Here is a 13,974-nt window from a genome sequence, read left to right as displayed (position 1 = left end):
ACCTCCATGGTTCTTCTTTTAGTTAACGTTATTTCATAGTTTTTCCACACCCAGCGCTGTTCCACAACATGGGCAAAAATCACATGTCCATTTCCACAAGCTCCAGCTATTTGCGTGCCATCAATAGACCAAGCAATATTAAATAGGCTGCCAGTGTTTGGTTTCTCTAAAGCATACGACCACTGTAAAAATATGTTTAAATTAAAAATTACTACTATAAAAATTACTGTCTACTGTAAAATGACTTACTTTGTCCCAGATTATAATTCTGATCCACATTTAAAACCCTCTGGACAGAGATAATCTCACATATTTTGCTCAATAACATTAAGAACACAAAATAAATGTTGAATATTTTTTTGAAGCAAAGAAATTAAGCTTTGATTTTACAGCAGTATAATGCTTCTGGGTGTTGTATGGAGAACTGAATAAATGCAAAGGAAAGTAGCACATTTACACATAAACTTACATATATATAATCCAAAACATGAACATATATAACTCAATGTTAGACACTGATAATGTATTTGAAAATAGATAAATGGGTTTAAGGAACTCATTTGCCACCTCTCATCTAAATTTTTAAACAACATTGAACTCTTGCTATGAGAGGCTGCATACTCTTGCAAAACATCTTTGAAAACTACAAGAGGGTGGGGAAGAACATAGGAAAAGTTGTCTTTGTGGTTCCTCTGCAGGTGTCTCCTTCTCAAAGAATGCCACTGAACAACTAACACATGTATGCATACTTGCACACACATTTACTCCCCCCCTACGCTCATTGGGTGAGAACAAAAGATGCAGCCTTTATGAATCATATTTGAACCACATGCAGGGAAAGGGTGCTTTCCCTTTCGTGGTTAATTTTTTCATTCTCCAGCTAGACAAGCAACTGTGTTAGTCTGGCAGCAAGAGACTATTCTGGAGGAGTAGCCAGCCATGTTAAATCTATTGCAGTGAGAGATTTTAACATGTGATGTTTTAGAGACTGAGAGGTTTATTGTTCATGAGCATATTCAGTTTTGCATTGTTTGCTGAAAGCCAGGAGAGTGGGGGCTCTCCTGACCTCAGGCAGGCTGTTCTACAGGGTAGGGGCCACCACAGAGAAAACTCGTGTATGGGCTGCTGTTGATTTCACCCAGGGTAGCTCCTGCAGGAAACCCTGTTCAGAAGAGTGGCGCTGCTGTGGAAGAGCATAGAGAGGGAGGTGGTCCCATAGGAATGTCGGACCAAGGCCATGAAGAGCTTTGTAAGTGATAACCAATACCTTGAACTGAGCATGGTAACTAATAGGTAGCCAATGGAGTGACTGCAAGACGGGAGTGATGTTCATGCTCCTGCTCGCTCCTGATAAAGAGTCGAGCTGCAGTGTTTAGCATCACTTGGAGCCTCCTAGTTAATTTAGATGGGAAACCTATGTATAACGCATTACAATAGTCGTCTTGGCATTCCTGTGGCCTTTCTGCATTACAACTTCTGTGAAATACACATGCAAGTGCCATTTCAGCCACAACAGTCTCCTGTGATGCCGATCTGTGCGTTAACTACTCATTCTCCAAAATTACAAATTCCAAGAGGATAGCCTGAATTAAACATGGACAATAAGCAGAGACATGTAAGGAATGAGAGATTTCCTTCCAGAGCTACAAGTTAACTCTATTGTAAAAAGTGTCTCAAACACTTGTGGGGATGAATACTAGGTACAATGGAAGTAATGGAGGAGCCCTCTCTTTTCTACGACCATTTTGAAAACAAAGTTTCCACAATTGCAACAGCATTTAAGAGTGTGCAATTCAGGGCCAGGTGGAATGGGTATGAGTCTCTGGTTTGATGTTGGTCACCTTGCTTTACTATGGTTCTGGGGGGATTCTATCCCCTTGCTTCAGTTTGGTTCTGTTGTGCTTTCCCAGGGAGGAGCTTGCATTGGAAGTGTGCTTCTGGTCACCAGCATCCTTGCCCTTGTGTATTTGTGCCCTGAGAACCAGCTTAGAAATATTCTCATCATAGGAGAAGACTGGAGAGTGGTTGGGGCAGCTTGCTCAGGAGGCAATTTGGTTTATGAGGGGGTCAGTTTGTTTCTGTTGGGCTTTTTTGTGTGGAGCTTGTATTTGGAAGTGTGCCTTGGCAGCCTTGCACCGGTGTGTTTCAGCAGCAGGAGTCAGTTTTGACTTTTCACCCATAATAGCAACAAATGGAGTGGCTGGGAGCACCTTCTTGGGGACCATAGAATTGGTCCCTGGGATCCAATCTTCCTGAAACTTGAATGGCCTTTAGAGGGCAGTCAGGAGTAGGTTTACTTAGAAAATGCCATCTCCAGCCCACTGGATGGGACGCAGATAGTTTTCCCCATAGAGAATAAGGAAAGTGGCTAGGGCACCTTCTTTGAGGGCTCATAGAACTGGACCCCAGGATCCAATCTTTGAACTTCATTTCTCTATAGGGAATAATGCCCAAATTAACCTGAGTTTCTCTGATATACCCAAACTGAAACAGAGAATTGGCTTCAATTTTGGGAATCCCAAATCCAGATTTCCTGAATTTTGTTTATTTATTTTTTTGGTGTGCACCCCTAATAGTGTTCACTTTTTCAAGATTCCTTTTATTACATGCAGAGGAGTTAGCCGTGTAAAGTCTGTGGTAGCAAAATCAAAAAGAGTCCAGTAGCACCTTTAAGACTAACCAATTTATTACAGGAATTGTTAATGGCCGTATCTCTGATTGCCCAGTTACATTTGTGCACAGAAACACACAGTGATCCTGTGCACAGAGCAGTCCATTGGGTGAACCAGCCAGCCTCTCTGAAGAGATCAGTAAGATCATAGATCGAGACTAAAACCTTGGAATGTATCGGCTGGAATCTCCTTTTCCTTTTGAAAAAGGTAATGAAATAGTTGAACTACAGAGGCAGTTCTACTGTTTGCTATTAAAATTAGTTTTTTTCCAGCAATTGCTGTGTATGCCACAACATACACTATTTAAACAGGCACTGATCTATCAATAAAGTATGTATCAAAAACAGAGAACAGAAAACGAATACATTTAAAAATTTAATAAACAACACAACTTTCTGATAATATGCTTTTTTCATACAAATTTCCTCAGATGGGAATATCTCTGTGGCTCTTTTCCAGGCAACAGATTTATATGGCAAATGATGGAAAATCTTCAAAGATATAATGAGGAAAAAATCCTCAGTGATACAATAGTCTTGACATACTTTCTGGTATTTCATTTTCCTGTTTTGTGTCTGTCTGTTTGGGGTTTAATTATTAGGTTTTGTAATATGGGTTCTAACAAGCATGGAAAGCAGGAACTTCTTACAATGAATTTGAGCTAAGATCTGCAGTACGATGCAGGAAACTAATAAAAGGGCCAAACAGCTATTAAATTGTCCTACCAAGAATTTGGTGCAACTATTGAGCAGATGTGTTTGCAGACCATATGGCAAACAAGCCATCTTTTCTGTAAATTATAGCCTCACAAAATCTACTTAACAAAAAAGCTGAAGCCATCTAGGTATCTATATAGTACAAACGTGTTCTTGGCCAACAGATCTTCAATTATATCTCTATAGCAATTTGTGACCTCCACAGACTGTGCAGAGTGGCAAATTGATGGCGTAGGAAGTTTCAGACAAGTATTCTTGATTTTTTGTTAATAGTGAAGCCTATGGACGATGTTTTCCTTTTTTTCACTCTCCATTCTGGAGTGCAAATCTCTCCCTAGCTAGCTATCCATCACATTTCCAGCCATGTTAACTGTGTTTAGAAATCCAGTGTCCCTGTTTAAACCATGAACTTATATCAGCTTTAGTTTTAGATAGTGCATTCAGCAAATGAATATTGGTTAGCAGCACTACTTGTAATGAATGCTGCTGCATATGTAACAGTAAACCATAGCTTGTTTTTTTCTTATTTCTTTAAAAATATTTTAAAATCTATTGCAACATTGGATCAAGTTCAAGAGTTTTTGGGAGAGAAGGAACAATGTATCTCTATTAACTTTTCCAACACACTGCGTATAACTCTATAATAGAGATGGGCACGAACTGAAATATGAACCAAAGTTCAGCACAAACCAGGCTGGTTCGTGGTTCTCGAACCTGCAGTTCGTCAGAGCCCATTTCTGACGAACTGCCAACGAACTTTAGACTGGTTCGTTTGGTTCATTTTTTGGTTCGTCACTGCAGATAGCCTGGCGCCGATCAATCAGTTTCCTAGGCAAAGGGGGATGGGCTTTCTGCAAACCTTCTGCTGCCCCAGAAGTTACCTTCTGCTGACCCGGAAATGATTTTCTGTTGACCCGGAAGTAACATTTTCACGAACCAGATGAACTGGTTCGCGAACCAGGGCAGGTTCATGAAAGTTTGTAGTTCATGAAATGCAACGAACCACGAACTGCAGAGTTCTCCCCCCCCCCAGTTTGTGACCATCTCTCTATAAATCTCATATCTTCGCTGGAGTTAAATCAAGCTGGGTAGCTGTGTCTGTCTGTAGCAGTAGAAAAGAGCAAAAGTCTAGTAGCACCTATAAAACTAACAAAATTTGAGGTAGGATATGAGCTTTCATGAGTCACAGCTCATTTCTTCAGAGACAAAGACTACAAAGGGCTGCATCCAACATTTTTTTCCAGCGATGGAAAAGGGAGGAGGGACTCCCATTTGCACACAAAAATCGCTATGCTGGGATTCATGGGCCAAGCATGGTCTAAGGCCATGTAGGACAGGAACCATATGAAGGAGGCGAATTGGGTGAGAAGGAGTGGGAAAGGTGGCAGAATCTAATCCAGTGTTTTAAAAGCTGAAATCTAACCTAATGGAAACCTGGGTACATGTGGCAAATAGAAAATTTTAAGATGGTATTATAACAGGTACAAGACTGCCTCTACTTCTCTTGAAGAATGATTTTAAACCAAACGCTATAGAAAGGGCCTTTATTTCTTAGGAAAAGGAAACCCAAAATCAGATCTTGCTTCAAATACTGTAAATCAGCATATATGAATTAACCAACCTAAACTTGGTATTGGGATCTGCGCAGAAAATTAAAATGTATACTCGATTTCTCCAGAGAATATTAAAAGCACTAACAGTAAAACTACAGCTCTGTTAAAATGAATTTTAAACACGTTTCTACAAAATATATACTTGAGCCTTTTGATTTTTCCCTAGAGAGGAAAATGGTTTTATGAAAACCAAAAGTGGCAACATGTATATTTCTTCCAGTTAGAAAATGTTGTCAGCACCTCTGTAAGCAATGTGAAATAAAGTCCTTTGTCACCAAATTATTGTAAAGAAAAAGAAATATGGAAAATAGAGTTAAACGTTCCTTAAAAGGGAACATTTAAGAATATTATTACAGCTAAACTTTAGTTTCAGGTGGGTAGCTGTGTTGGTCTGCAGTAGAATAGCACTTTAAAGACCAACAAAATTTCCAGGGTATAACCTTTGGAGTGTCAAGTTCCCTTTGAAGGATGCCAAACTTTAGAGACATTTGATCAGAAATGTACACATTTGTATTCCACTTTGTAATAGGAAAACTGCATAAATATACACATACTTTGTATTTCTCCCTCCCCATATATACTGTATACATTATTTCACTAGTAAGATGTCTACCAAATTATGTCGATATACATGGGCAGAAACATGGGTTTTATTTGAATGAACTGGCTGCCCCAGCATCTTTTATATGCTCCGAGTTGGCTTTGCTCACCTTGCTTTTGTTTCTTTCTCCAGTGCTTTTTGCTTAGCCCTTTGGTCCCACTAAACTACTACCCACTTCTTCAATCTACTAGTGCTTCTTTCTGCTATAATAAGTACTGATTCGAACGTTCCCTAGTTTGCCTCTGGATTCCATTTATTTGATCCATGCTTGCCCCACCATTCCTTTCCTTGGCTGTCAACTTTGTCTGCATGTTAAACAATGCAACAAAGGCAATTTCTTCCCTGAGATATGACAGCTTTTGAAGTTGACCCAGTTTTGGAACAATTATTGTAAACTCAAGGGGTTGAATTAGGCTTGCCAGTTTACCACCAGATGTGGGAGATCCCCCCAAGCTCCTGCTGCTGCTCCTACAGAAGAAAAACAATGTAAAAAAATTATTGTGAGGCAACAGTGTGACATCACTTTCAGGGGAAACCTGAAATTTCCCCTGAAAGTAGCATCACAAAGTCACCTGGAGGCACTCTCTATGCCCCTACACCCTGGCTGGCAACGTTTTGTTGGATCCACATTAAATTTTCCACTAACAGAACCCACGTCTATCAGTGGAACAGAATTTTTGTCCCTCCTACTGCAGTCCATTGATCCCCCCAAAATGCTGCTCCTAAGTAACAGGGGACCCTCAAGTATGGCACAAGGAGCAAACTGGGAGTCTACAGCAGGAAGGGTAAAGTGGTGGAAAATAATCTCCACTTCTGTTAGCAAAAAAATTAGTCTGTATTCAACACTTTTGCTGCCCTAATGAAATTAAAAATTTTGTCCACAATTCCCAAATATATTTAATTTAATTTAATTTAATTTATTCAATGTATACTCCGCCCTCCCCACACCAGCAGGCTCAGGGCAGACCACAACAAGGCCTAAAACACATTACACAGTTCAAACCATTAATACCATTAAAAGCATAAAATACTACATACCACAGTTTAAAATACCACATCTATATAAATATAGAAACAAGAAAACATAACAGCACATAATCTGGATGATCACCTTTTCACCATCTCCAAAGCATTTTTACCAGAAAAATATGTGGGAGATGGAAGATGTCATTGGACAGGAGGGCATATACTTTATGTCCCCCAACTGGGGGGGGGACCTAGCATCAACCATATGCCTGGCGGAACAGCTCCATCTTACAGGCCCGGCGAAATGCTAACAAATCATGCCGGGCCCTAGTCTCATAAGACAGAGCATTCCACCAGGCTGGGACTGAAAAAGCCCTGGCCCTAGTCGATGCCAGGCGGGCCTCCCTAGGGCCAGGGATCTTTAATAGATGTTTATCTCTCGAGCGAAGAGTCCTCTGGGGCTCATGTGGGGAGACGTGGTCCCGTAGATATGTTGGTCCCAGTCCACATAGGGCTTTATAGGTTAGTACCAAAACCTTGAACCTGATTCGGTACTCCACCGGTAACCAGTGCAGCTGGCACAATACCGGTGTTATATGCCTCTATATCGGTGTTCCGGTGATGACCCGCGCTGCCACCACTGCATTCTGTGCCAGCTGTAACCGCCAGATCAGGTTCAGGGGAAGCCCAGCATTTGTTTCTTATTTGAAAACACATTAAATTATCAAGAACCAACAGGGTTACTGACTCTCTTAGTTTCATTTTACTAATTTAGCTATTACACCACTAAGCTGCATGTTAGTTAGTCTGCAGGATTTGAGTCCAGTAGCACCTTAGAGAACAACAAGATGCTCAGAGTGTAAGCATTCGAGAGTCAGAGCTCCCTTCTTCAGACACAAGTTAGTTAATCTGTACTATAAACTACTCTTGATTCCTATGTACTATTACTATTGGAAGCCCCATATAAGCAAGTATTGAGGAAATAGCTTAATTCAACCTGTTCACATTTCCTGCAGAGCTGGAGAACCATGTCCCGATGCAGACTCACACTGGCAGCAGGCAAGGGAAAACTCCCAAGTTGTCCGAGCAGGGCAGCACCCAGTTCCAAGGTTCAGGCACCAATTGGGCACACTCATGGCTTCAAGTCCAAAGGGGGCTTCCAGAAACACATCCACAGGAACAGGCCAAGGTCAGGGACAAGTGAATCAGTTCAAAACACAGCAGCAAGGTCAGTAGTAAGCGGACTCGTTGCTTCCACGCAGCCACTCCCTCTTTGGCTGCTTTTCACCCTCACAGTGCTCAGCTGCCTGTGCTACAGCAAGCACCTGCTGGCTGTCTCAGTCCTGCTCCTGCGAGCACTCATCATCACTAACGATGCTGGGCCGGTGCTGTGCTGCTAGCCTGGCACTGTGCCTTCTGGCTTGGAGGGCTCTTCTAGCCCTCCTCTGGCAGCGCTCCCGAGGCTCTGGTGAGGAAGGGGGAGAGCTGGCCTGCACCTGGCTTTCTGTTGCCAGCCCAGGGCTCGGAAGCTGAGGAATCGATGTGCTGGGACCTGGCTGTGGATCAGTATCTGAGCCTTCAGGGCCTGCCTCCTCCTGCAGTGCCTCTGCCACTGGCTGTGGATCTGGGTCGGTTCACCAGCTGCCTCTTCCTCAGAAGAGTCCTCCGAGTCTCTCTGCTCTGCTGGGCCAGGTTGGTCCATGACAAACCAGTTCTGACGTTATGCTTTTAGAAGTTGATAGTTTTTGCAATGCCACTGGAGTTTTCTGCTGATACAGCTGTGTTGTCAACTTTGGCCAAACTCTGAAATCTGGAAATGATGTAGACTACTGACACAATCTATTCCAAATGCCGTGCACCATAGACTAGAGCAAGGGTCCCCAACTTTTTCAAGCCTGCAGGCACATTTGGAATCCTGGCATAGGGGTGGGGTGTGTGACCACAAAACAGCTGATGCAGGAGAGGAAGCCAACTTCAAAATGGCCGTCACAGGAGGTAGAGCCAACCACAAAATGCCAAGGGGTGAGGTTATGCATAACTCTAAAAGTAACTCCTCAACATTTCAGGAAGAAAATATGTTTAAGCATATTCTTTATAAATATTTTCTTGCATACATAGTAATGCCAAGAAGCTCCTTATGCTGTGGTGGCAGCTGTTGCTAATGCAACTTAAAAAAAAACTGCCCAGCCAATCAGATCTCCAATGGCCATTCAGAAGTCCTGCTGAGCAAAAGCTCCACCTGGTCTATTAATTTTCTAAAAACATAAGGTGGGTGCCAGAAAAGATGTTGGCAGTTGCCATGGGTTCCATGTTGTGGGCCGCTGGACTACAGCCTAGACAGCATCTGGATACAACTTTGAATTATAAGCAATGAAATTCCAAGAGAGCATACGTGGACAAAAACTCATAATGAATAGGACCAATCACAACCTAGAACCAGTGTTAAAACTTACTTCTGGGGGGGGGGGGTTGACAACAAGGCTCTGTTTACTTCATTGCCACCACTTTGCCCACAAAATACTGTCCAATGGAGCTCTCCCGAATAGTGAATGGCCTTCTTCAATTATTAGTTAGGCTAAAACTTACCATACTTGGATAAGGTTATGGAGTAGATATTGACATAACATCTGGTTCTCTTAAATGAAACCTATTATCTAGAAGCATTACTGTCTGGCTTCACACTGGGATTTGGGACCAAAATTGGAGACTGTAAGGCGGAACTATTTTGATGTGCTTTTAGCTATTAATATTTGTTGTTGTGAGGCATAGTTGATTTGCTGAGTACTGTACTCACCTGTAATTTATGTTCATCTGCAAGGTTTTATAGTCTGGGTTGGGATTAAAGAGGTTTTATATATATATATTATGTTGTATGTTTTACTGTGTTTTTACATGGATATTTTGCTCCATCTTGGCTTCCTTAGAGAAGTGCTGTTTTCAGGAGCATCCACATGACATCATCCTGCATTTGTCCTGCTTCTGTGTTTTTCCCCACTTTGTTGTGATCTTTCCTAAACCTGTTTGGTATGATCTTTTTGGAAAGATCACAGTCAAAGCACTTTAGGGTGCCATGTGCATTTTTTAAGCGACCACCTATATCAGCACGGTTTTTCTTGCCTCAGTTCTCTTAGTTCCCACCCCACCCCCTTCCAGTGAGCTTTTTTTTAAAAAAAAATTCAAGAATGAATCACAATAGCATTACCATGTTATAGAGTTTTTTTATGTTCCCAGTTTTCAACAAATGTGGCTTTTATGCCTTTCATTGTAGAATTAAGCAAAAAGGTACAGGCTGCACGTTTCTTTTATAATTCTGCAGTGAAAAAGGATAAAATATACCTTTTTAAAAAATTAAACCTGAAAATGAGTAGATTATATCAATAGATTTTTATGAAGTTATAGAGTTATAGCAACCAATTTACCATAATCTCATCATTGCTTTGAAAAGGTCCACTAAACTGAATATTGGAGCCACCATAGAAAGCAGATAGTTAAGAATTGAATTCATCTACCAACATGGATGGTGTATAGTTTAAAAAAATTAACATTAGCATGCCTTTCAACATAAATCAACAGAAAGGCAACAAGAAAATAATCTGAGATTATAAAGCAAACCGGTTAATAAAGATTTCACAAAACTACAATTAGCTGCTGAATGAGTGAGTTGGTTTGTACTATGGTGGAAGAAGTTTGCTCCTTCAGAAAAGCATTACACAAGTATTTTAAGATAAAGTTATATGTCTATATAATAGTTAGATCACAACACATCAGTTTAACTAAGAAACACAATCTAGGAATAGCTAATGCTCCTACTCTTGAAGACTAAGAACCTCTGGAATTTTTGCCTGGGCATTTGGGATCCTGAAAACGATTGTGTGTGTGTGTGTGTGTGTGTGTGTGTGTGTGTGACAGAAGCCCCTATAGTGTTTGAAAACTGAGGAAATTCCAGAGTTAAATGGCGACAGCCCCAGCTAGTCTGGCCCAGAGTCAACAGGGACAGGGAGTATGTTTATCCCCTATCTATGTGTTGTATCCAACTATTTTCTCACATAAGATAGTGGTTGCCATTTATTTCCATGGGGAGGAGTACAGCACTTCATTTTGTGATCCTGGCACAGCCTCACTGCCAAGATTCACAGAGAGGATATGGAAATTCACTGAATGCCCTCCCAACTGGGCCTATAAAATACAGTCTCTGCCTTCCATACAGTCTTCCATACAGTCTCTGTCTTCCATACAGACCCAGCAATCTAGCAACACACAGCAATATCAAACTAAAGAGTTCTCAATTGCTTCTTCAATGAAGGGCAAATTTATTAACCTGCGAAGTCTTTAACAAGATGTTCCTGTGGACTAATATAATAAAATATATGGGAAATGTCTTATTCCACAGAGTGATGAGATTGAGAAGGTATATACAATGGAATTCTACAGGATTTCTACAACATATCCAGTAGGAAAGTGCTTTTAGCTGTAAGTAACAAAATTACACAGATACTGTATCAATACTTAGACTAAACAACTATGTTAGATTACTTTGCAGTTCTAGGCAGGTTTAAAAAAACCCTCTTAAAACCTGCAAAAGAATATCACAGCTACAATAAACACTTCACAAAAAAAATGTCTAATAAGGCTCAGTTAACCCCTTGGGAAAGAGCAGAATAGCTACAACATCATTTATAAAGAGGATATGTTTGACAAAATTATTACAACAACAAAATCATGTCTGTCACATATATTAACTGATGTTAATAATGTTAAGTGAGCTGACTGTGTGGCTTATAATGCTACTTTTCATGTTTTATATATAATCTTCTTTCATTCTTTGGAGCACTGAGAAAGGATTCCTCTCACACAGTCCTAGGCATCTTGATTTGTTTTCTGTAACTGCGGGGGTGGGGGAATATTAGACGACTTCAGTCCTTCCTGATTTCTATTTCTGTGTAAGAGTATTGCAACATGACCAACAGTGTCAAAGCAAGCATGCAAACCCACAGGAAATCACCCACAAGGTATGTATGAATAGTCACAGGCTACAAACTCAGGTCTTTTTATAAAGAGCTAGAATCTATAAAACAAGGAGTGATTTTTTAAAATAAAAAGCATTTTTGTAGAGTTCATGTGTGCATCTGTGTGTGTATGTGTTTGAGTTTCAACATTGCTTTTAACATTTGTGCCAGGCATAAGTAAACACTAAAGCTAATTTTAATATTAATTTTGTTTTCCCCAAATGTGAATGGGCACATTACAAAGAGCAGAGGCTACTATTACAAGAGAGGCAACAGGCAAGCGATTTGTTTGATGTTTTAAAAAGATGCATACATAATACTAGAACAAAGAAAGAGAGCCAAAGAACGATGGAAGCAAAACACTATATATGTTAGTAAGTTTAATTAAATTATGCTTCGTAACTAGTTGCATATGCTGCATAAGGGTTAATGATATGTATATCTCCTGATGGCTCTCGAGGGAGCAATTCGCTGATTCAGCTCCATTACATCAGACACAATAAAAATGTCTGTGCTGACCAGAAAGCCAGGTCTGGTTCTCTTCAAACACTATCACACTGGTTATGTGACTCATTCTCTCTTCTTTCTCAGCACCAGCATGGCTAATTCTTTCGCAGCTATTTATATTTAAGTCAAGGGGGGAAAAAAATCTTGCATGAAGCAGCAAAAACGTATGGAAGCAAATCTCATAAATTATTCCCGACAGCTGCAAAGGAATAGATAAAATCTGGCTTCAGCTACTGTGAATGTTTTGGCTTTTTCCACTAAAAATTCTTTTGTGCATAGCCTTTTAAAAATATTTCTCTGTAAATAGGCTTAAGTAGATTATAGTGTTGTGCATGTTCATTAGAAATATTGCCTAATTTGTAATAAATAAAACTCCAGTTTGTTGGTCTCTAAGAAATGACTAACAAAAATGTTGTCAGCTGTGGTTAAGTAGCCTAATAAATGTTTATTTTTCTTCTCTTTACTATTCTTATAGTACATGCAAAAGATGATACACTTGCACAATACACACAAACACTTACATGGATAAAAATTCTCATCCCTTGCCACTAAACACTGAAAAAGTCTAACACCCAGATTGTGACGAATGGAGTGTGCTTCAAAAAGAATCATCTCACTTTGGAGCCACTTTAAAAGGATACCCAGATGAAGAGGGTTCCTGACCCTAAGTATTCTGAACCAAAGCAAAGCCATTCACCCCTATTACATTGTTTATTGAAATTCTCTGAAATTGATCGTACTAACTCACACTGTAATCTGCCTTGATTCTCAGTGAGAAAGGCAGTCTATAAATAATGAAAACAATAAAATAATAATAATAAAGTGTATTTTGAGCCATCTTGTATAGATGCTTCATTGGCTTTTCCCACCTTCCCCTTTCTTTCCTGTTTGTTTCTAACTGCCAGGATGCTGTTCTTCTACAAAATGGAAGGTGACTCTGAAATACCTACAGGTAGAGGAGGGGGAGGTCAGGCAAGAGAGTTCTGAGCTAGCAATTATATGCATAACCACTGCATAAAAGGTGCTAAATGGTCATTCCTTTGCTTCTATTTTGAAAGGCAGGAGGGAAGGGAACTGCAAAGACATAAAGACCTATTTACATCTTAGGCCAACTGACTAAGAGCCGAAACAGACGAGACGAGTTCCCTCAATTCAACCTGGGTTGAATTGCCTCAAGGTTTGACGGGAAGTGTAGGCATTTCTCCTTCCCGTCACTCAGAGGAGGAGGGGGGAGGAGGAGGGCTCCTCTCACCCGGCCACCGCCGTTCCCAAGCGCGAGGGACTCGAGGAGCCTGGAAAGTGGCGGGGGGATGCTCTTAGGCTGGGGCGCGGCGATGGCGGCACTCTTGCTGCAGCTGCCCCCCCACCCCAGCCTCTTCCTCTCATCCTCCTTCCTCTCAGCTTCCTTCTCCAGTGGCGAGAGAGGCGGTGGCGGTGGCGAGCGGCAGCAGCAAGAGCGCCGCCGCCACCGTGCCCCAGCCTAAGAGCATCCTCCCGCCACTTTCCAGGCTCCTTGAGTCCCTCACGCTTGGGAACGGCGGTGGCTGGGCGAGAGGAGCCCTCCTCCTCTGAGCGACGGGAAGGAGAAATGCCTACATTTCCCGTCAAACCTTGAGCAATTCAACCCAGGTTGAATTGAGGGAACTCGTCTCGTCTGTTTCAGCTCTAAGTGAATACTCCTTTGGAATAAAAATGTGTAGGGATTCTTTTAAGAAGTAACATCCTATGGTTTGTAATTAATATATCAGTGTCTGTGAAATTGTGCCTCCATGTGAGTTTCATATAAATTGTCCACAAAAGCATGTGATTGGACCAGAACAAAACATTGGTTACTCACTGTGAAGAGTCCTTCTCCTCTGAGGACAGGAGGTCATCTTGAGATGGGTAATTCCC

At 41.1% G+C, this 13,974-nt stretch overlaps 1 protein-coding gene across 8 annotated transcripts in view; it reads right to left on the bottom strand.

Annotated features, from left to right (window-relative positions):
- The window catches only part of IFT80 (intraflagellar transport 80), a 112,584-nt gene that overhangs the window by 43,621 nt on the left and 54,989 nt on the right, over window positions 1–13,974 (bottom strand). For all 8 annotated transcript variants that reach the window (XM_054982590.1, XM_054982594.1, XM_054982593.1 and 5 more), the window contains one exon: window positions 3–182. In XM_054982590.1, coding sequence (XP_054838565.1) covers window positions 3–182 — 180 coding nt within the window. The remainder of the gene's footprint in view (window positions 1–2; window positions 183–13,974) is intronic.

The sequence above is a fragment of the Eublepharis macularius genome, chromosome 6, assembly GCF_028583425.1.
Source record: "Eublepharis macularius isolate TG4126 chromosome 6, MPM_Emac_v1.0, whole genome shotgun sequence".
NCBI lineage: Eukaryota > Metazoa > Chordata > Lepidosauria > Squamata > Eublepharidae > Eublepharis > Eublepharis macularius.
The sequence above is the reverse complement of the archived record's forward strand: the minus strand, read 5'-3'. Positions and strand labels throughout refer to the sequence as shown.